The 16,113-nt window shown below is 40.8% G+C and overlaps 1 protein-coding gene across 4 annotated transcripts in view; it reads left to right on the top strand.

Moving 5' to 3' along the window:
* The first annotated feature begins 1,965 nt into the window (after positions 1 to 1,965).
* ERCC5 (ERCC excision repair 5, endonuclease) overlaps positions 1,966 to 16,113 on the top strand; it is a 28,726-nt gene continuing 14,578 nt past the window's right edge. For 2 of the 4 annotated variants that reach the window (XM_029210096.1, XM_029210097.1), the window contains exons 1-6: positions 2,105 to 2,588; positions 9,294 to 9,469; positions 10,391 to 10,506; positions 10,926 to 11,012; positions 12,069 to 12,129; positions 14,242 to 14,385. In XM_029210096.1, coding sequence (XP_029065929.1) covers positions 2,501 to 2,588; positions 9,294 to 9,469; positions 10,391 to 10,506; positions 10,926 to 11,012; positions 12,069 to 12,129; positions 14,242 to 14,385 — 672 coding nt within the window. In that variant the 5' untranslated portion in view covers positions 2,105 to 2,500. The other 2 variants (XM_029210098.1, XM_029210099.1) reach the window with 2 other exon arrangements.

Genomic DNA, 16,113 nt, shown 5'->3' with positions numbered 1-16,113 from the left:
CATCTAAAGGAACCAATTTCTTACAAATCAAATGTACACTCCTTAGTTGCTGTTCCTTAAAAAAATATTTTGTATTCAAGAAATGTTGCTCTGGTTTTACAAGCACTTGTAGTACTGAAATGTTCACATTGGCTATTTGTTTTTACCCAGCTCTCAGGTGGTAAAAAATGATCAAATCCTGAAACTGTTACTTTTCCCACTACTAAGCCCCATCATCAAGCCAAACTGGTGCAGCAGCTATAATACTTCCCAACTTGCCTTCTCCCAGACACTGGAGGGGCTCAGGCAAGGTGATCTACAATCCAGTCACACTCTGTATTTCAATTTTACCCACAGAGTTTTTCCCCCTCGTTCACTCAACAAACTAATTTGAGCACCATTACCCACTAGGTGTTTCATGTTAAGTCACTGATCTCAGAGCAACCACAAAAGAAGTGGCATCTCCATTTTATTCAGATTCTCAATGGTGAAGAAACTTGCCTAGGATCCTAGGATGTCTCAGTTTGCTAGGGCTGCCATAACGAAATACCAGATTGGTGGTTTAAACAACACATTTATTTTCTCATAGCTCCAGAGGACAGAAGTCCAAGATAAGGTGTTGACAGGTTTGGTTTCTCTTGAATTCTCCTTGGCTTGCAGCTGGCCCCCTTCTCCCTGTGTCCTCACATGGTTTTTCCTCTGTGCAATCATCCTTAGTGTCTGGGTGTCCAAATTCCCTCTTATAAGGACATCAGTCAGATTGATTAACTCACCCTAATGGCCTCTTTTTAACTTAACTTTGAAACGGCCCTATCTCCAAACAGTTACATTCTGAGGTATTGGGGATTAGGGCTTCAACATATGAACTTTGGAAGGGGACACAATTCAGCCCATAACTCAGGGTTATGACATGGCTCAGATGGGATCTGAACTAACATCTGCCTGGCTTGAGGAAATTCTCTTTCAACTGGGTGCAAGATGCCCTGCAGAGATTTAGACTTGACGCTGGCAAAGTGGTCATTTAGGCAATATTTATAGGATTCCTGCTAAATATCAGGAATGGGGTATGTAAGTCAACAAAATAGTTCTTGATTTCAATAAGTTTACAGTCTACTGTAAACTACTGGAGGCGGGGAGACAAAAATTGAACAGGCGATTATATTAATTCCGGCAAAATACATTTTGGAACAACAGTTCTGGGGATTACTTTACACACTGAGGAAATGAAAATAAGTACTTTGTCAGGATTATCCCTGACAGAAAATTAGTTGTGACTAGGTCAAGTAAACTTGGCTACTGGGAACCCATCTGTTTGGGCAAGAACATAGCTTTGCTAAAAACTGATTTCTAATCAATCTTTTCACTGATTTTGAATCTAGTTTCAGTAGTCCAAATTTGAACCAATATGTACGATAAGGCTATCACTTATTAACTCCGAGTGGTAAGTACTTTGCAAACATTACCTCTGATCCTTGCTTAAAACCGTCTGCAAGATTGGCTTTATGCCCGCTCAGTTTACAGATGAAGAGACGAACTCTGAACAAATGCGACTTGAACAACGATAAACATCATAACGTAGCTCGGTCGGGGTGTGAATCTCAGCCCGAGGGTCCGAGCCACCGTCTACCCAGGTGCTAATCTGGCAATTAGTTTCTTGTTACTTCTGACCTACATGCCGTGGATTCCTAAATTTTACAGGCCGGAGAAGACTATATTTCAAGGGTTAAGATTTTAAATCGTGTTACCACAAGTTACCGGACAAATAAATACTTACTAATTACAAACACCAAGCAAAGGGTCCATCTTTCACATGTAAAACAATATTTAGTATTAAGAGTTTTCACAAGTGGCGGCTCAGTGGGAAGAAACTGATACCGGTAAAGCACCTAGAAAACCGCAACCTCTGAAGGCAGACGCTTGCGGATGGTTTCAACATTTAACAGCAACAAGATGCCAGTGTGGAGGAAGCAGGACGCCGACACGATACAAACACGAAGACCGAACCACCCCCTCACTTCCGGAGTGTAACGGCGCAGCGGATATACATCAGCGTGGGGAGGCGGGACTTCCGCCCTGCGCGACGCATTAAACGGAAACCGGGCGGCTCCATTTCGTGTGAGTTTACGGCCCCCCTAGAGGAGACAGGGGTTGCCTGAGGGACGTCTTTTGGCTGTTTATCTCGCCTGAGCTGTCCCCTCACCCTGGTCATCTGTTAGGAGTGCAGAAGTTTGGGCCAAAGCGCTGGGCGAGACGAGGACCTGCTCCTCTGTGCCTCCGACTTTCTCTGGGCCCGTCTTTCTAACGCGAGGCCGTGTCAGGTTCTGGGAAGTGCGGTTTTCGCCGGGGCCGGTTTTCCCTGGAAAGCTGTGCGCTCCTCGTTGTTTTCCGTCTTCTTCGGGTGGGAGCTTGGGGAGTTCTTCTCGGGGTCCGGGGCGTTGGTGCAGCCCTTTGTGGAAGACTTGGAGTGAAAGGTCTCCCGCGATCCCGCCTGCGAGACGCGCTCCGAGGGCACACCTCGTTCATGGGAGTCCAGGGGCTCTGGAAGCTGCTGGAGTGCTCCGGGCGGCAGGTCAACCCGGAGACGTTGGAGGGGAAGGTCCTTGCCGTGGGTATCCTTTTCCGGGTGTCGGTGCCAGGGATGCACGATGGGTGCCAGGATTTTGCTCTCAGGTTCTCCAGGGGGCGCAGAGGGGCGTTGTTAGGCTGAAGGTCTCACCCAGGCGGGTAGCTATAGGGTCTTCTTTGGGATGTTTCCTTTCTTTTCTTTTTAAAATTAATTTTTATTGGAGTAGAGTTGATTTACAATGTTGTGTTAGTTTCTGCTGTATAGTAAAGTGAATCAGTTATATATATATATATATATATATATATATATATATATATATATATATATATACACACATACATATATCTACTCTGTTTTAGATTCTTTTCCCGTATAGGTCATTACAGTGTATTGAGTAGCGTTCCCTGTGCTCTACAGTAGGTCCTTATTAGTTATCTGTTTTATATGTAGTAGTGTGTATATGTCAATCCCAATCTCCCAGTTCTGGCTTTGCAGTCGCACAGCTTTGGATTGGAGTCTTGTTTTAATCACTTAGGGGCGGTGCTTTGTGCCTGTGTATGCGTCAGTTCTTTCATCCATCACTTCTCTCATCCGGGAAGTGGAGGTGATAATAGTCTTTGCACACAGGGTTGGTGTGAGGAATGAAGGGCTTATTTAAATGAAAGAAGCTTAGAATAGTGACTGTCGCTGCTAGTATGGTAAATTCTAAATCTGTTATCCCGACAGGGAGGTCAGCATGGAGAGAACGAAGTGGACTTCGGACCAGTAGTTTTGCCTGCTGTCCTGAGTCTTGCTTTATTTATGTTTGTTAGAGGAAGAAAAGTGTGGGCAAGTGTTTGACCTTTTTTTTTTTAAAAAAAGTAACTTTTATTATCTTTTGTTATGTATTTTGGAATAGGAAATTCATATAGTACAACACTGAAAAGATTTCAAAAGGTCTACGGTGAATTATTTTCTTCCCAGCCTCTATGATGGACATTTTAAGGACTGTTGATTGTGTGCATGTTTGGCTGGTTTTGTTTGTGCCTTTGGAGTTTAATGTTTTTCTTCATTACCAAAACATGTGAAGGCTGTTTCTGACATTTTGATCTTTTTATTCATTAAGCAGTCTTCATTTTCTTTTTCTTTTCTTTCTTTTTCTGAGTGTCTGTTGTGTTCCAGAAGCTGGTGGTACCTTACACCAGTTCCCTAAGTGGGAACCTATGAGCCTAGGATCTCCACTCGGAGTGGAGGAGACAGTCATGTAATAATTGCTGTCCCGTGGTAAATGCACTGTCAGAGGATGTGGGGATTCAGTGAAAGGAGCCATTGCCTTTCGTATAGAGACAACTTATACATAATGGAGCATTGATAATTTTTTAAATAAAGTAACATGATGATGATGATTGTGTTTTTTTGCAATGTGAGTCATCTTGAAATACATCCGTAATGAATTGTGGCTTAAAAGTTTTATGCCGGGTAGCTTGTGGGAAAGTTTTTTTAAAGCACACGTGCTATTGCTGCCCTCTAGTGGTTTCTCAAATTACTGCTTTCTGAAGATTTTCTTCATAGAACTATCAATATATGTTGTACATGTGAATGAAAGCATTTTTCAGTGTCAGGAACACTTAAGACTTCAGCAAAGATTTAGATCAGTTTACGTTGCAGCCCGTATGAAGAATTAATAATTTGTAAAACAATTGAGATGTGATGTGAAGTTCAGCATTCTGATTTTTTAGAAAGTTGTCCAAAATAAATGTAAAGAATTTAATTTAGATCATCTATTTTCAGATGACTCAGAAACTTTTTTGGGACATGAAGTCATATTCATGGGGCTATTAGGCTTTTCTGAAAGAATGAATTATTAAAAGAAGACTGTCAAAGGTAATGTAGTTATAATGGTAACTTCATATATATGTATATATATGCATATATACGTATATGTAAAAGGAGACTAGTTGGTTGCTGTTCTCTAATTGATTTTGCTTTGTTTCATTTTCATGGGAATTCCAAGTCAAATATCTGAAATATATTCAGGTTTTTTGGTTTTATTTGTTAATAAAATTACTCATGACATACGAGTTTCATAATTTATTCTTGGATCCCTAAAATAATTTGGTCTTTTTACCATTTCTAGATGAGTGTCTTGTTTACTTATGCAATCTAAGTGTTTGTGTCAAATAATAAAGAATTAATAATTAAACTTTTGTCTCTTATGGACCTTAACATTTGTAAAATACATTTAACTCTATTAACAAAATCTTACAGTCTCTTTAGGCTTTGCATACTAATAGGGGTTAATTAAATTTTACATCGCCTAACAATAGAACTAAAGTAATTTATTTTTTGTTTCAAAATGTTACTGGTCTTTTGGGTCTCATCTATAAAATGGTTTTTGGCTTGGCTGCACATTTAACTTTTCCAGTCCTAGGATAAATTTAATGTTGCCTTTTATAAACTTATTGAAATTAGACAGATTAAATTATGGAAATATTTTCAGCTTGCCTAATTCTGCATATTTCTTTTTTAAGAATTTCAAGCTGCGGGAATTCCCTGGCGGACTAGTGGTTAGGACTCTGCGCTTTCACTGCAGAGGGCGAGGGTTCAATCCCTGGTCGGGGAACTAAGATCCCACACGCTGCACTGCACGTCCAAAAATAAATAAAATTTAAAAAAAATTTTTTTAATAGTATATCTTTATTGGAGTATAATTGCTTCACAATACCGTGTTAGTTTCTGTTGCACAACAAAGCAAATCAGCCATTTGCATACACATGTCCCCGTATCCCCTCCCTCTTGCGTCTCCCTCCCACCTTCCCTATCCCACCCTTCTAGGTCATCACAAAGCACAGAGCCGATCTCCCTGTGCTGTGCTGCTGCTTCCCACCAGCCAACTGTTTTGCATTTGGTAGTGTATATATGTCGATGCTATTCTCATTTTGCCCCAAATTCGCCCTCCCACCCCATGTCTTCAAGTCCATTTTCTATGTCTACCTCTTTATTCCTGCCCTGAAACTGGATTCATCAGTACCATTTTTTTTTTTTAAGATTCCATGTCAGCATACGGTATTTGTTTTTATCTTTCTGACTTACTTCACTCTGTATGACAGACTTTAGGTCCATCCACCTCACTACAAATAAGTCTATTTCATTTCTTTTTATGGCTGAGTAATATTCCATTGTATATATGTGCTACATCTTCTTTATCCATTCATCTGTCGATGGACACTTAGGTTGCTTCCATGTCCTGGCTATTGTAAATAGAGCTGCAGTGAACATTATGGTACATGACTCCTCTTGAATTATGGTTTTCTCAGGGTATATGCCCAGTCGTGGGATTGCTGGGTCATACAGTAGTTCTATTTTTAGTTTTTGAAGGAAACTTCATACTGTTTTCCATAGTGGTTGTATCAATGCACATTTCTACCAACAGTGTAGAAGGGCTCCCTTTTCACCACACCCTCTCCAGCATTTATTGTTTGTAGATTTTTTGATAATGGCCATTCTGACCGGTGTGAGGTTATACCTCATTGTAGTTTTGATTTTCATTTCTCTAATAATTAGTGTTGTTGAGCATCTTTTCATGTGCCTCCTGGCCATCTGTAGGTCTTCCTTGATGAAATGTCTATTTAGGTCTTCTGCCCATTTTTTAACTGGATTGTTTGTTTCTTTGATATTGAGCTCCATGAGCTGTTTGTATATTTTGGAGATTAATCCTTTGTTGTTCCATTTGCAAATATTTTCTCCTATTCTGAGGGTTTTCTTTTTGTCTTGTTTATGGTTTCCTTTGCTGTGCAAATCTTTTAAGTCCCATTTGTTTATATTTGTTTTTATTTCCATTACTCTAGGAGGTGGGTCAAAAAAGATCTTGCTGTGGTTTATGTCAAAGAGTGTAAAAAAAAAAAAGAGAATTTTAAGCTGGAACGCTCAACCTGGCTGAGAATTGGCACTACCTGTGATTAATTAAAAAAAAAAAAGTCCGATCTCAATCTCTATGATTTAGAATTTTAGGTGTACCTATGTTTAGCAATCTGTGTTTCAAAAGCTTCATATCTGGTTCCAAAGGACAGCAGAGTTGAGAGCTACTGATCTGAAATTATATTTTTCTCATTGATTATAGCATTTAAAGGAATGGGCTAAGTAGAAACTTATTCCATCTGATACAATGGTGTAGCAACCAGAAACAAGCCAATTAGAAATATTTACCCAATAACAACACCATTGACCCAATACAGAGCTAAGCCAATGCCAGATCCTACTTCCAGGATGGATCCTTTTCTGACCACTTCTCATCATCCTCGCCACTGCGTTCTGCTTTCCCTCGGGCTGTTGTAACTAGTTTAGAGCTGGCTTCCTTATAGTTTATTCCTCACATGTCCACTGGGGTGATCCTTCAGTCACATTCTAGAAACCTTCCAGTGACTATATACACCCATCACTTCCTCTTACTGCTCCTCTGGCCGTGCACCTGCCATGTTGTCCTTAAACGGAAGCCTGCTTCTGTCCCAGGGCGTTTGCATTTGCTGAACCTCCTGCCCCACTGTTTTCTCCCTCGTTCCTCTTCGTTCGTTCAGGCCTCCGTTACTTCTTCCGATAGGACTTCCCTAACTAAAGAGCTATTGACCACCAATCACACTTTTGTCCTTTTACTCTGCTCTATTTCTTTCTTGGCACTTACCAGCAACCTAATGTATTAGACGTCTGTACTTGATTTTCATTGTTTTCCCCATTAGAATGCAAGTTTCTCAGGGGTAGGGGCCCTATCTGTTTTTTTCATAGCTGTATTGTTCACTGTTCTATCCCTAGGATCTTGGATATACCTGGCACCTAGTAACCCTCAAATATAGGAATGAATCTAGTAATAACTTGCTCTCCACTAGTTATTTTTTATGTAATGTTTATTAAGTTAATTGTTGATGGGCCTAATTTTTTATGGTAGTAAGTAGGTAATGTACATTCATTTAAATATTTAACCGTTCATCTCATTTGAAAGCAGGTCTTTGTTGCCTCCTGTGTGCTCTGAGAGGGAGAGCAGTGCCCAGCATTGTGGTTTACACATGTCATGGAGCTCACAGTCTGGATTCCCCCTGCACTGGTTGTAAACTCCATTAGGGCAAACGCTTTGTTTTGTCCAGTACTGTATCCCCAGTGCATAGAAACATTTCTGCCATGAAATAAGCAAGGTGTTTTTGAATAGGAGTGTGTAACTGGAGGTCTTAATCTCGGCTGAGGGCGTGACCCCTAGACTGAGACCTAAGGGTAGGGAATCTCTAGGCTCAGAGAGGGAGGGGCTCTTTCAGGCTGAGGAAGGAGCAAGGAGGAGACCCTGGAGGCAGAAAGGAGCTTAGTGACTTCCAGGGTTTGAGAGAAGCCCAGTGGCTCGACATGAGCCAGGAGAGGTGAACAGAGGACAGATCATTCAGGATTCGTAGGCCGTGGGAAGGACTTTTGGATATTATTCTAAAGGCAGTGGGAGCTTTCCACTGTAGTTTTCACTACAGGTCTGTCGGTGAAATCTAACATAACAGTTTCAAGATAGATAAAAAGGTAGAACTGATAGGACCTGGCAATGGCTGGGTGGAGGCGTACGTGGGATGGCGCTCAGGGTTCTGGCTTGGGTGGATGGGAGTGACATCCACTGAAATGGGGGCGTGAGTAGCCTGCTGAGAAGGCACGGAGTGCAGTTTTGATCGTGGTAAGTCTGAAGCGGCTGAGGCATCAGGTAGAGATGTCAACGAGGCCATCGGACCTGGGGTTGGGAGAGCGCTCTGGGGCAGACGCGCGTGTGTGGAGCTCGGTGCTTTATGGGCTGTGGTATGGGGGGCGGACGTCACCTGGGTAGCCAGTGCAGACAGGAGGAAAGGGGAGGGCCTGCAGGCCATCACTGCCGAAGTCAGCACTTTAATGGTGGGTCGGGGGAGCGGGCAGAGGGCTGTGTCCCTCTCTTATGAACAAATAGAAAACAATCTGTTAAAAAGCATTCTTTAGTAAAGTTTAAAAATAAGACTCCAAGAAGGAAAAATTAGGTAATCACAGCAGAAGACAACTACTCTTAATATTTTGATGTCTGAACTTCGAGTCTTTTTTTTAATATTTAGCATATTGCATATGTTACAGAATGGAATTATATTTTCCATACTTTTGTAACCGTTTTACTTCCTTTAATAATATTTTGTGACTCTCTGCCTCATGTGCTTCTGCGACTTCCATTTTTAAGAGACCCTTGGATTCCAGCAAATCACTATATCATAATCTAATTTAAAAAAAGACCTGTTGGGAAACTTTTATTCTTAGTATTTTCATTATTATAAACAAGCCGTCTTATAAGTAACTCTTATTGTAAGTCTATGATGATTTCTTGAGGATAAATGTCTGGAAGTGGAATTCTTACATAAAATAGAATGCAAGTTTTAAAGTTTTTTGCTATGAATTGCCAAATTGTTCTCCAAAAAAGTTGTGTTAATTTACTAAAATTCCATACAGATCATTAGTTTTTTTTTTTTAAAGAAGCACTTCTTTGCGATTAGACTTTTTAAAGGAGACATATGTCTATGTAAGATTTAAAAATTCAGAATGTAAATAGTGATAACAGGTCCCAAATACAGTTAACTGATTTTAGGTAGATTCCATCAGGGCTAACCATTTTTCAGTTTCAAGTAAGTTGTGATGGGTGCTCAGTTTTAATCTTTGGATGATATCAGACATTAGGAATTTGAAATTGTGAGGGTGAGGGAAGAAATTGCAAAGTGTTTTCCATTAACAATCCTAGATATTAGCATTTGGTTAAACCAAGCACTTAAAGGAGTTCGGGATCGCCATGGGAACTCAATAGAAAATGCTCATCTTCTTACTTTGTTCCATCGGCTCTGCAAACTCTTATTTTTTCGAATTCGTCCTATTTTTGTGTTTGATGGGGATGCTCCACTATTGAAGAAACAGACTCTGGTAAGAGTCATCTATTTTTTTCTTTATGCATTCTTAGAAAGAAGGAAAAGTTCACATAAAATTTAAATTTTCTCCTTAGAATTTTGGAAATCAAGACTTAACTTCGACATATATCTAGTTTAATTCAACTTTTAAAAATTTATCTTGAACAAACACTTTTCTTTTAAAAGAGGTTTGTTTCTGAAAGTATATCACAGGTGCAATAATATTTAACTTTTAATAAAACTACTAAAGTTACAATAGAGAGTTTTCCCCTAAGACAATAGAGTGTCGTCTTAGGTGTTCTACAGTTAAACTTACACAACGTTATATGGCAATTTATCTCAGTTAAAAAAGAGGAAATGGAAAGAATGTTTTGATATTTCTGCCTTGTATTAAACTGTAAGCACCGAGACTATTCCATTTTTCCCTGTTTTGGACATTTCTTACAAGATATTTCTATACATTTTAGGATTTCTTATGACATAATCTTGGATGTGGAAGGACAGAGTTACATACCAGTAATGTATTTTTATAAAAACTAATATCAGGAATTGGTTTTGGCTTAACAGTGGCATTTTAAAGAAGAAATTAATTAATATAATAATCCCTTTAGGGAAGCATTTACTTACTTGTATATCAAGTTTTAGGCTACTTAAGGACAATAAAGGATGTTTAAAAGAAATTGAAAGTAAATTAATAGCTTCCCAAATATATTGTGTGATAGCCAGCCCATTAAGTACTCGTTAGTTGGAAACTCTGGGTGTCCTTTCCACAGCAAAAACCTGAAGGTATTCACTCATACGGTAATTAGGAGAAGATACCAAAACAACCATAGTCCGAAAACTCAGACAAACCAAATTCTCTAGGGAAAAAACCCACAGAAGTGTTTTTGATATACTAATACCTTGAAATAAAATCCTGTATCCTTTCTTTTCACAGGCTAAAAGAAGGCAGAGAAAGGACTTGGCAACCAATGACTCCAAAAAAACTACCGAGAAGCTTTTGAAAACATTTTTGAAAAGACAAGTTATCAAAACTGCCTTAAGAAGCAAAAGGCAAGAGGGGAATTACATTAATTTTAAAGATTAATTTAAAATACTTGCATCAGATTCTTGTGGCTGCCTTTCCCTAATGAGAGGAATAAATGGGGTGTCCATTTGACCTAGCTGAAGTTGTGAAAACTCTCTGTTCTGTGAGAATCAGCTCTGATCACGAGAAAGGAAAGCTGCCGCGTTGCTTTTGCACATTTTACTCTCAGAACACTTTCCTTCACGCCGAGACCAGGTCCCCTCTTTCTGGAGGCTGCTCTCTTGTCCAGCAGCCCGGCAGCCAGGCTAGCAGGGGCCGAACCCATCGCCCCTGGGTTTCCCCTTTTCACCTCCTCGTCAGCGTTTGTGTGATCACTGGGGAGTATTATTGACTCTCAGAATACTGTTTCCTGTGATCTCTGTTGAAGTCTCTGTGTACTTTTCAGGGAGGAAGCACTTCCCAGTCTTACTCAAGTTCAAAGAGAAGATGACATCTATGTTTTGCCACCTTTACAAGAGGCAGAGAAAGATAGGTAAATGTTTTAACTACTTAAAAATGTTATTGCTGTATTCAGACAGATTTAAACCTTTCTATTTTATCTACATAATAAGGCATGTGGGAATTAATGCATCTGAAATACGCATTCTCGACACCTTTTAGAATATTTTTTAAGACCAAACTTTTTATTTACTACCTTTGTGTTTTGGTGGTTTGTGGCAGTTTTCTTTTTTCATTCTCTGGAGCCTGTGCTAGCACTGTTCATTTAGAATTCGTGGAGACGTGGATTCTGGTTTTTCTTACACTTCACTGACGCCAGCTGTCTCTACCTGCTTCTCAGCCGGGTGTTTTCTCTCTCACGCCATCACTAAAGTCTGCACACTACGTCTTCCCTGCTAAATCCAGTGGCTGCTTTGCATTTCTCAGCCTGATGTCTGGGACCCTCTCTGGCCACTCTTCCTCGGGCACCCCTGTGCACTCTTCCCTCCGGCTGGATGTTAGTCCTCAGCGGCTTCTTTGGTTGACGTGCAGGTGGAGGGGCAGCTTGTCCTTCCCCCACTCCTTTCCCGGGGCTCCTGTGAGGCCACACAGCTTGTGAGTTACCGCCGCGGCCATCATCGTGTCTCGAGGTTACCGTCCTGGCTTCCACACTTCTGTCTGTGTCTCCATCTCTGATCGTACCCTTCTGAGGGAACCCCCCCCTGCCAAGCCCAGTGTCTGGCTGGTAGTGTAGAACCTGCTAAGCCCAAATCTGATGTTGTCATTTCCTCGCTTAAAGCACTTCCTAGATTCTTCCTTCTCTAGGATAAAACCTCAACCCCTTAATCAGGCAGTGTAACTGCAGGAGATTTCACAAAGCTCCTGGGGTGAAGTGACCCCTAATTGCAGCTTCGGCAACCTGCTCTGCCCTGGTGATGGGAGATATTAGGTCATGTTACGATCGCTCGCTTACAGGTGTCCCCATCACACTGTGAGACTGAGGCCGTCTTACTGTTGCAGCTCCCGTAACTAGCAGCACGTTGCACTGAAGAAATATTTTTGTAAGTAGTCACTAAATCATAGATATTATAAACGTGTGTTTGACTTTCAGTTCAGAAGAGGAGGATGAAAAAGAATGGCAAGAGAGAATGAATCAAAAACAAGCACTACAGGTATTTAAATAATTTTTGAATTCAGGATTTATTCTATTTGAGATGAATAACATGCAAATGAATAATTTTAATGAGGTAGTATGGATTTATGAATGTTCTTGGTAAAAAATACAAAAACCTTCTTTACTGTGTGTATATATGTGTGCATGTGAATGTACATACATACAAAATATACACAGACTCATAAACATATGTATGGAATTATGCCTATCTAGATATCCACAATAAGCCATCTTTCTTTTACAACCAACCAATAAATAAATAGAAATAACAATAAATGCTTGTATAAAAATACGGGAAGCCTATCACCTATGAATAACTTCTAGTAACATTTTGCTGTATATTAGTACCCCTCCCGCCCCCGTGTAGTTGAATACCTGTGTGTGTGTGTGTGTGTGTGTGTATGTGTGTGTGGGGGGGGGGGGTGGGAGGGTGGGTATGTGTATGTGTATCAAGGGTATGTGTGTATGTATATATTTATGAAGATGTATGCTCATGCACAGGTCGTGGTGACCTATTGCTGCGTAACTTAGTGCTGTGAAAACAGTCTTTTATCATCATCATCTTCTCTGTTCTGGGGCTTGATGAGCTCAGCGAGGCAGTTCCCTCTCAGCATCTCCCGTGTAGGTGCAGTCAGACGGTAGCTGGGGCTGGAGCCCCTCAAAGACCTCCTCCCCTGCGTGCCTGGCAACTGTCATTACCTGTCAGCCAGAACCCCTGCCTGTGGCCTCTCCATGTGGCCTGAGCTCTGGCACAGCTTGCCGCTGTGTTCCGGGGCAGGAGCCCAAGAGGCAGTGCCAGCAGAGCCCGCGCTGCCCTTTCTGGCCAGCTGTGGGAGGTGCACAGCCTTCCTTCCATGGCGCTCTGTTCACTGGCAGCTGGTTAGGGCCAGCCCCCACTTAATGGGAGGGGAGCTAGGCGAGAAGAGGGTCAGAGAACCGTGCACAGGTTGCAGAGCCACCACCACGCATATTTTAATGCACAACTTGCTTACAAGTTGAGGTTGTGCTGCATATACCAGTTTTTGAAATTTTTTCCACATTTCTCAGAAGAGCAGGTAACATTCTTTGATTCCCAAACTCACCGTTTCTTGTATGTTCATGTTATTCTGGTATGTCTGGTAGAAGACTTTAGAGCTGAAACTGCAAGATTCTTCAGCTTGTGAAGGTCCTGCATTATTAATGCAGCAAGTGAGCACAGTCTTGATGAAGACCGTGGACCCTGTGGGCAGAAATACTTGCAGTTAAGTCCAGGCTCTACAGCTCACTAGCTGTGAGATCTTAGACAAATCAACTTCTCCAAGGCTTTATTTCCTTTTTTTTTTTTAAACAATAATATTGATGCTTTCCTCGTAGGGACGATGGGAGCATTCCTGAGGGAAAACATGGGAAGCTCTGAGCGAAATGACTGGCCTGTCCTAAGTGCTTGCTGGTTTACACACACACAACATGCATACATACAAGAGAGCAAATTGTATTATTTTATCTTTACTAATAACTACTTTTGATTTTAGGTTAAGAGCAAGACAGAACTTATCTAACCAAGGGGACTGTAAATATTGTTTAGATTCATAAGGCTTATCTCTGCCTCAGGGTCTTTGCACTTGCTGTTCCCTCAGCCTGAGATGCTCTGTCCCAGAGCAGGTTTTTGGGTGTCTTTTGTGTCCCTGCTTGCAGGTCATTATTCCTAGTGGGGTCCTCTCTATCAGATAATGTTTTTTCTCTTTCTGTTCTTCTAATTAACTCTCCTATCAGATTAACCTGCATTGTTTTCTCATTGTTATCTTGTTCATTTATTTTTTTATCATGTGTCTTCTTCTGCTCCTAAGAGTAGGGACCTTAGCTGACATGATCTCTGTAGTTCCTTAGCACCTAGAACAGTGCCTGCCAAGTATTTTTTTTCTTTTGAATGAATGAATGAGTAAATGGATACATTCCCTAATCTGCCTATTCACTTTGATGCCTATTGCAGATAATGTACAACTGTGTTTAGCCTATTGTAGAATATGCAGGACTCTGTTTATGATACAAGCACCGAAAAATATCTGTCATGGTGAATAGAATTAAGTGTATAAAGTGTAAATTTCATGGTGTTACGTTTTACTCTTTACAGGAGGAGTTATTTCAGAATCCTCATGCAGTAGATATTGAGTCTGAAGACTTTAGCAGCCTGCCCCCTGAAATAAAGCATGAAATCTTGACTGATATGAAAGAATTTACCAAGCGAAGAAGAACATTATTTGAAGCAATGCCGGAGGTAAACTATACAACCGCGCATTAATGCTTAGAATTAAGAATATCAGCAAAATTTTTCATTAGAAAAAGAAAATTGATAAGCATTACTTATACAATATACGTTTACAGTAAATGTCATTTGTGTATCTCCGAGATACTATGAAACATGCATTTATAAGTTTGAACTTATAAATACTTACTCAGGGAAGCTTTTCTTGACTTTCCACCAAGACCAGGTCTTGTCTCCTGCTCTGTGCTCTCACAGCACCCTGTAGTGTCTCTTTAGATTTTTAGCACCCAAATGTGCCTACCTTGCTCACCTCTGTATTTTTAACACTCAGCTCAGTATCTTTCACATAGTAAGTGCCTAGTGTACGCTTAGTGGTTCAATTCTTAGGTTAGTTCATAAAAGTTATTTTAACCCATAATATACATTGTAGAATATTAACATATTTTGATACCAAAAATATGAAAAAGGCAGGAGCTGTTTCTTTTCCCATCACTCCTATCTGCTTTTCCACAAAGAACGTGAACATAGGAAAATGCTAAGATGTACAGAAATGATATTCAAAGGACAGAAGTAAATTTATTTTTGTTTCAGGGGAAACATCCAGGTTCAGACTATCCATCCAGCATTTTGTTTCTTGAGTGTAAATGGATCTCTGGCTGGTCTTTGAGGAAATAGAATTTGGATTATGTAAACAACAGTGGGAAGGATGGGAGAAAGAGAGGCAGTCCTGATGGTTTGCTCCATTTTTTCTCTTTCTGCCACCACAGAGCCTCTGGGATGGGTAGGCCAGGGTAGGATGGTGCACAGCTCGTTGGATCCGTCCTTCTGGTAGCTAAGGGAAGTTCTAAGTCATACAGACTGGACCTTTGCATTGTCTGAACATTGGGCAAATGCAAAATTGGTAATAGTAGTATTGGTAAGTAATAAGAGTAATAATCTTAATAGTAATAGGAGCAATTTAGTATAAGGCTTGGCAACCTGCTTTTTTGGTTTTTTTAAAATAAATTTATTATTTTATTTATTTGTTTTTGGCTGCGCTGGGTCTTCGTTGCTGCATGCGAGCTTTCTCTAGTTGAGGCGAGCAGGGGCTACTCTTCGTTGTGGTGCGCACGCTTCTCATTGCGGTGGCTTCTCTTGTTGTGGAACACGGGCTCTAGGCACGCGGGCTTCAGTAGTTGTGGACCGTGGGCTTAGTAGTTGTGGCTCACGGGCTCTAGAGCACAGGCTCAGTAGTTGTGACGCACAGGCTTAGTTGCTCCGCGGCATGTGGGATCTTCCCAGACCAGGGCTCAAACCTGTGTCCCCTGCACTGGCAGGCGGATTCTTAAACACTGTGCCACCAGGGAAGCCCTGGTAGCTTGCTTTTGACCCCAGATCTACCACTTACTAGCCATGCAGCTCTAGAGAGGTTACTCAAGCTGTTTAAGTCTCAGTTTCTTCATTTGTGGAATGGAGATAATGACGTCTGTCTCATCGGTGGTTGAGAATAAAATGGGATGATATATTTAAAAACACTTAGAAGAATGTCTTACTCAGGAAGTGCTTTATAAATGTTAAGTATTACTAATAACTGTGATTGCAGTGATTTCTTGTGTGTCTTTTATGGACCAGGAACTGTGCTGGGCACTTTACTTGCATTCTAAAAGATTGTCTGTTAAGCCAGAATCAACATGTCACAGTGCCTGGCATGCATCACATGCTCAGTAAATGTTTTTTGAGTAAATGATGGAATCATAAACA

The sequence above is a fragment of the Monodon monoceros genome, unplaced genomic scaffold, assembly GCF_005190385.1.
Source record: "Monodon monoceros isolate NGI ecotype Baffin Bay Population unplaced genomic scaffold, NGI_Narwhal_1 Super_Scaffold_8, whole genome shotgun sequence".
NCBI classification, from domain to species: domain Eukaryota; kingdom Metazoa; phylum Chordata; class Mammalia; order Artiodactyla; family Monodontidae; genus Monodon; species Monodon monoceros.
The sequence above is the reverse complement of the archived record's forward strand: the minus strand, read 5'-3'. Positions and strand labels throughout refer to the sequence as shown.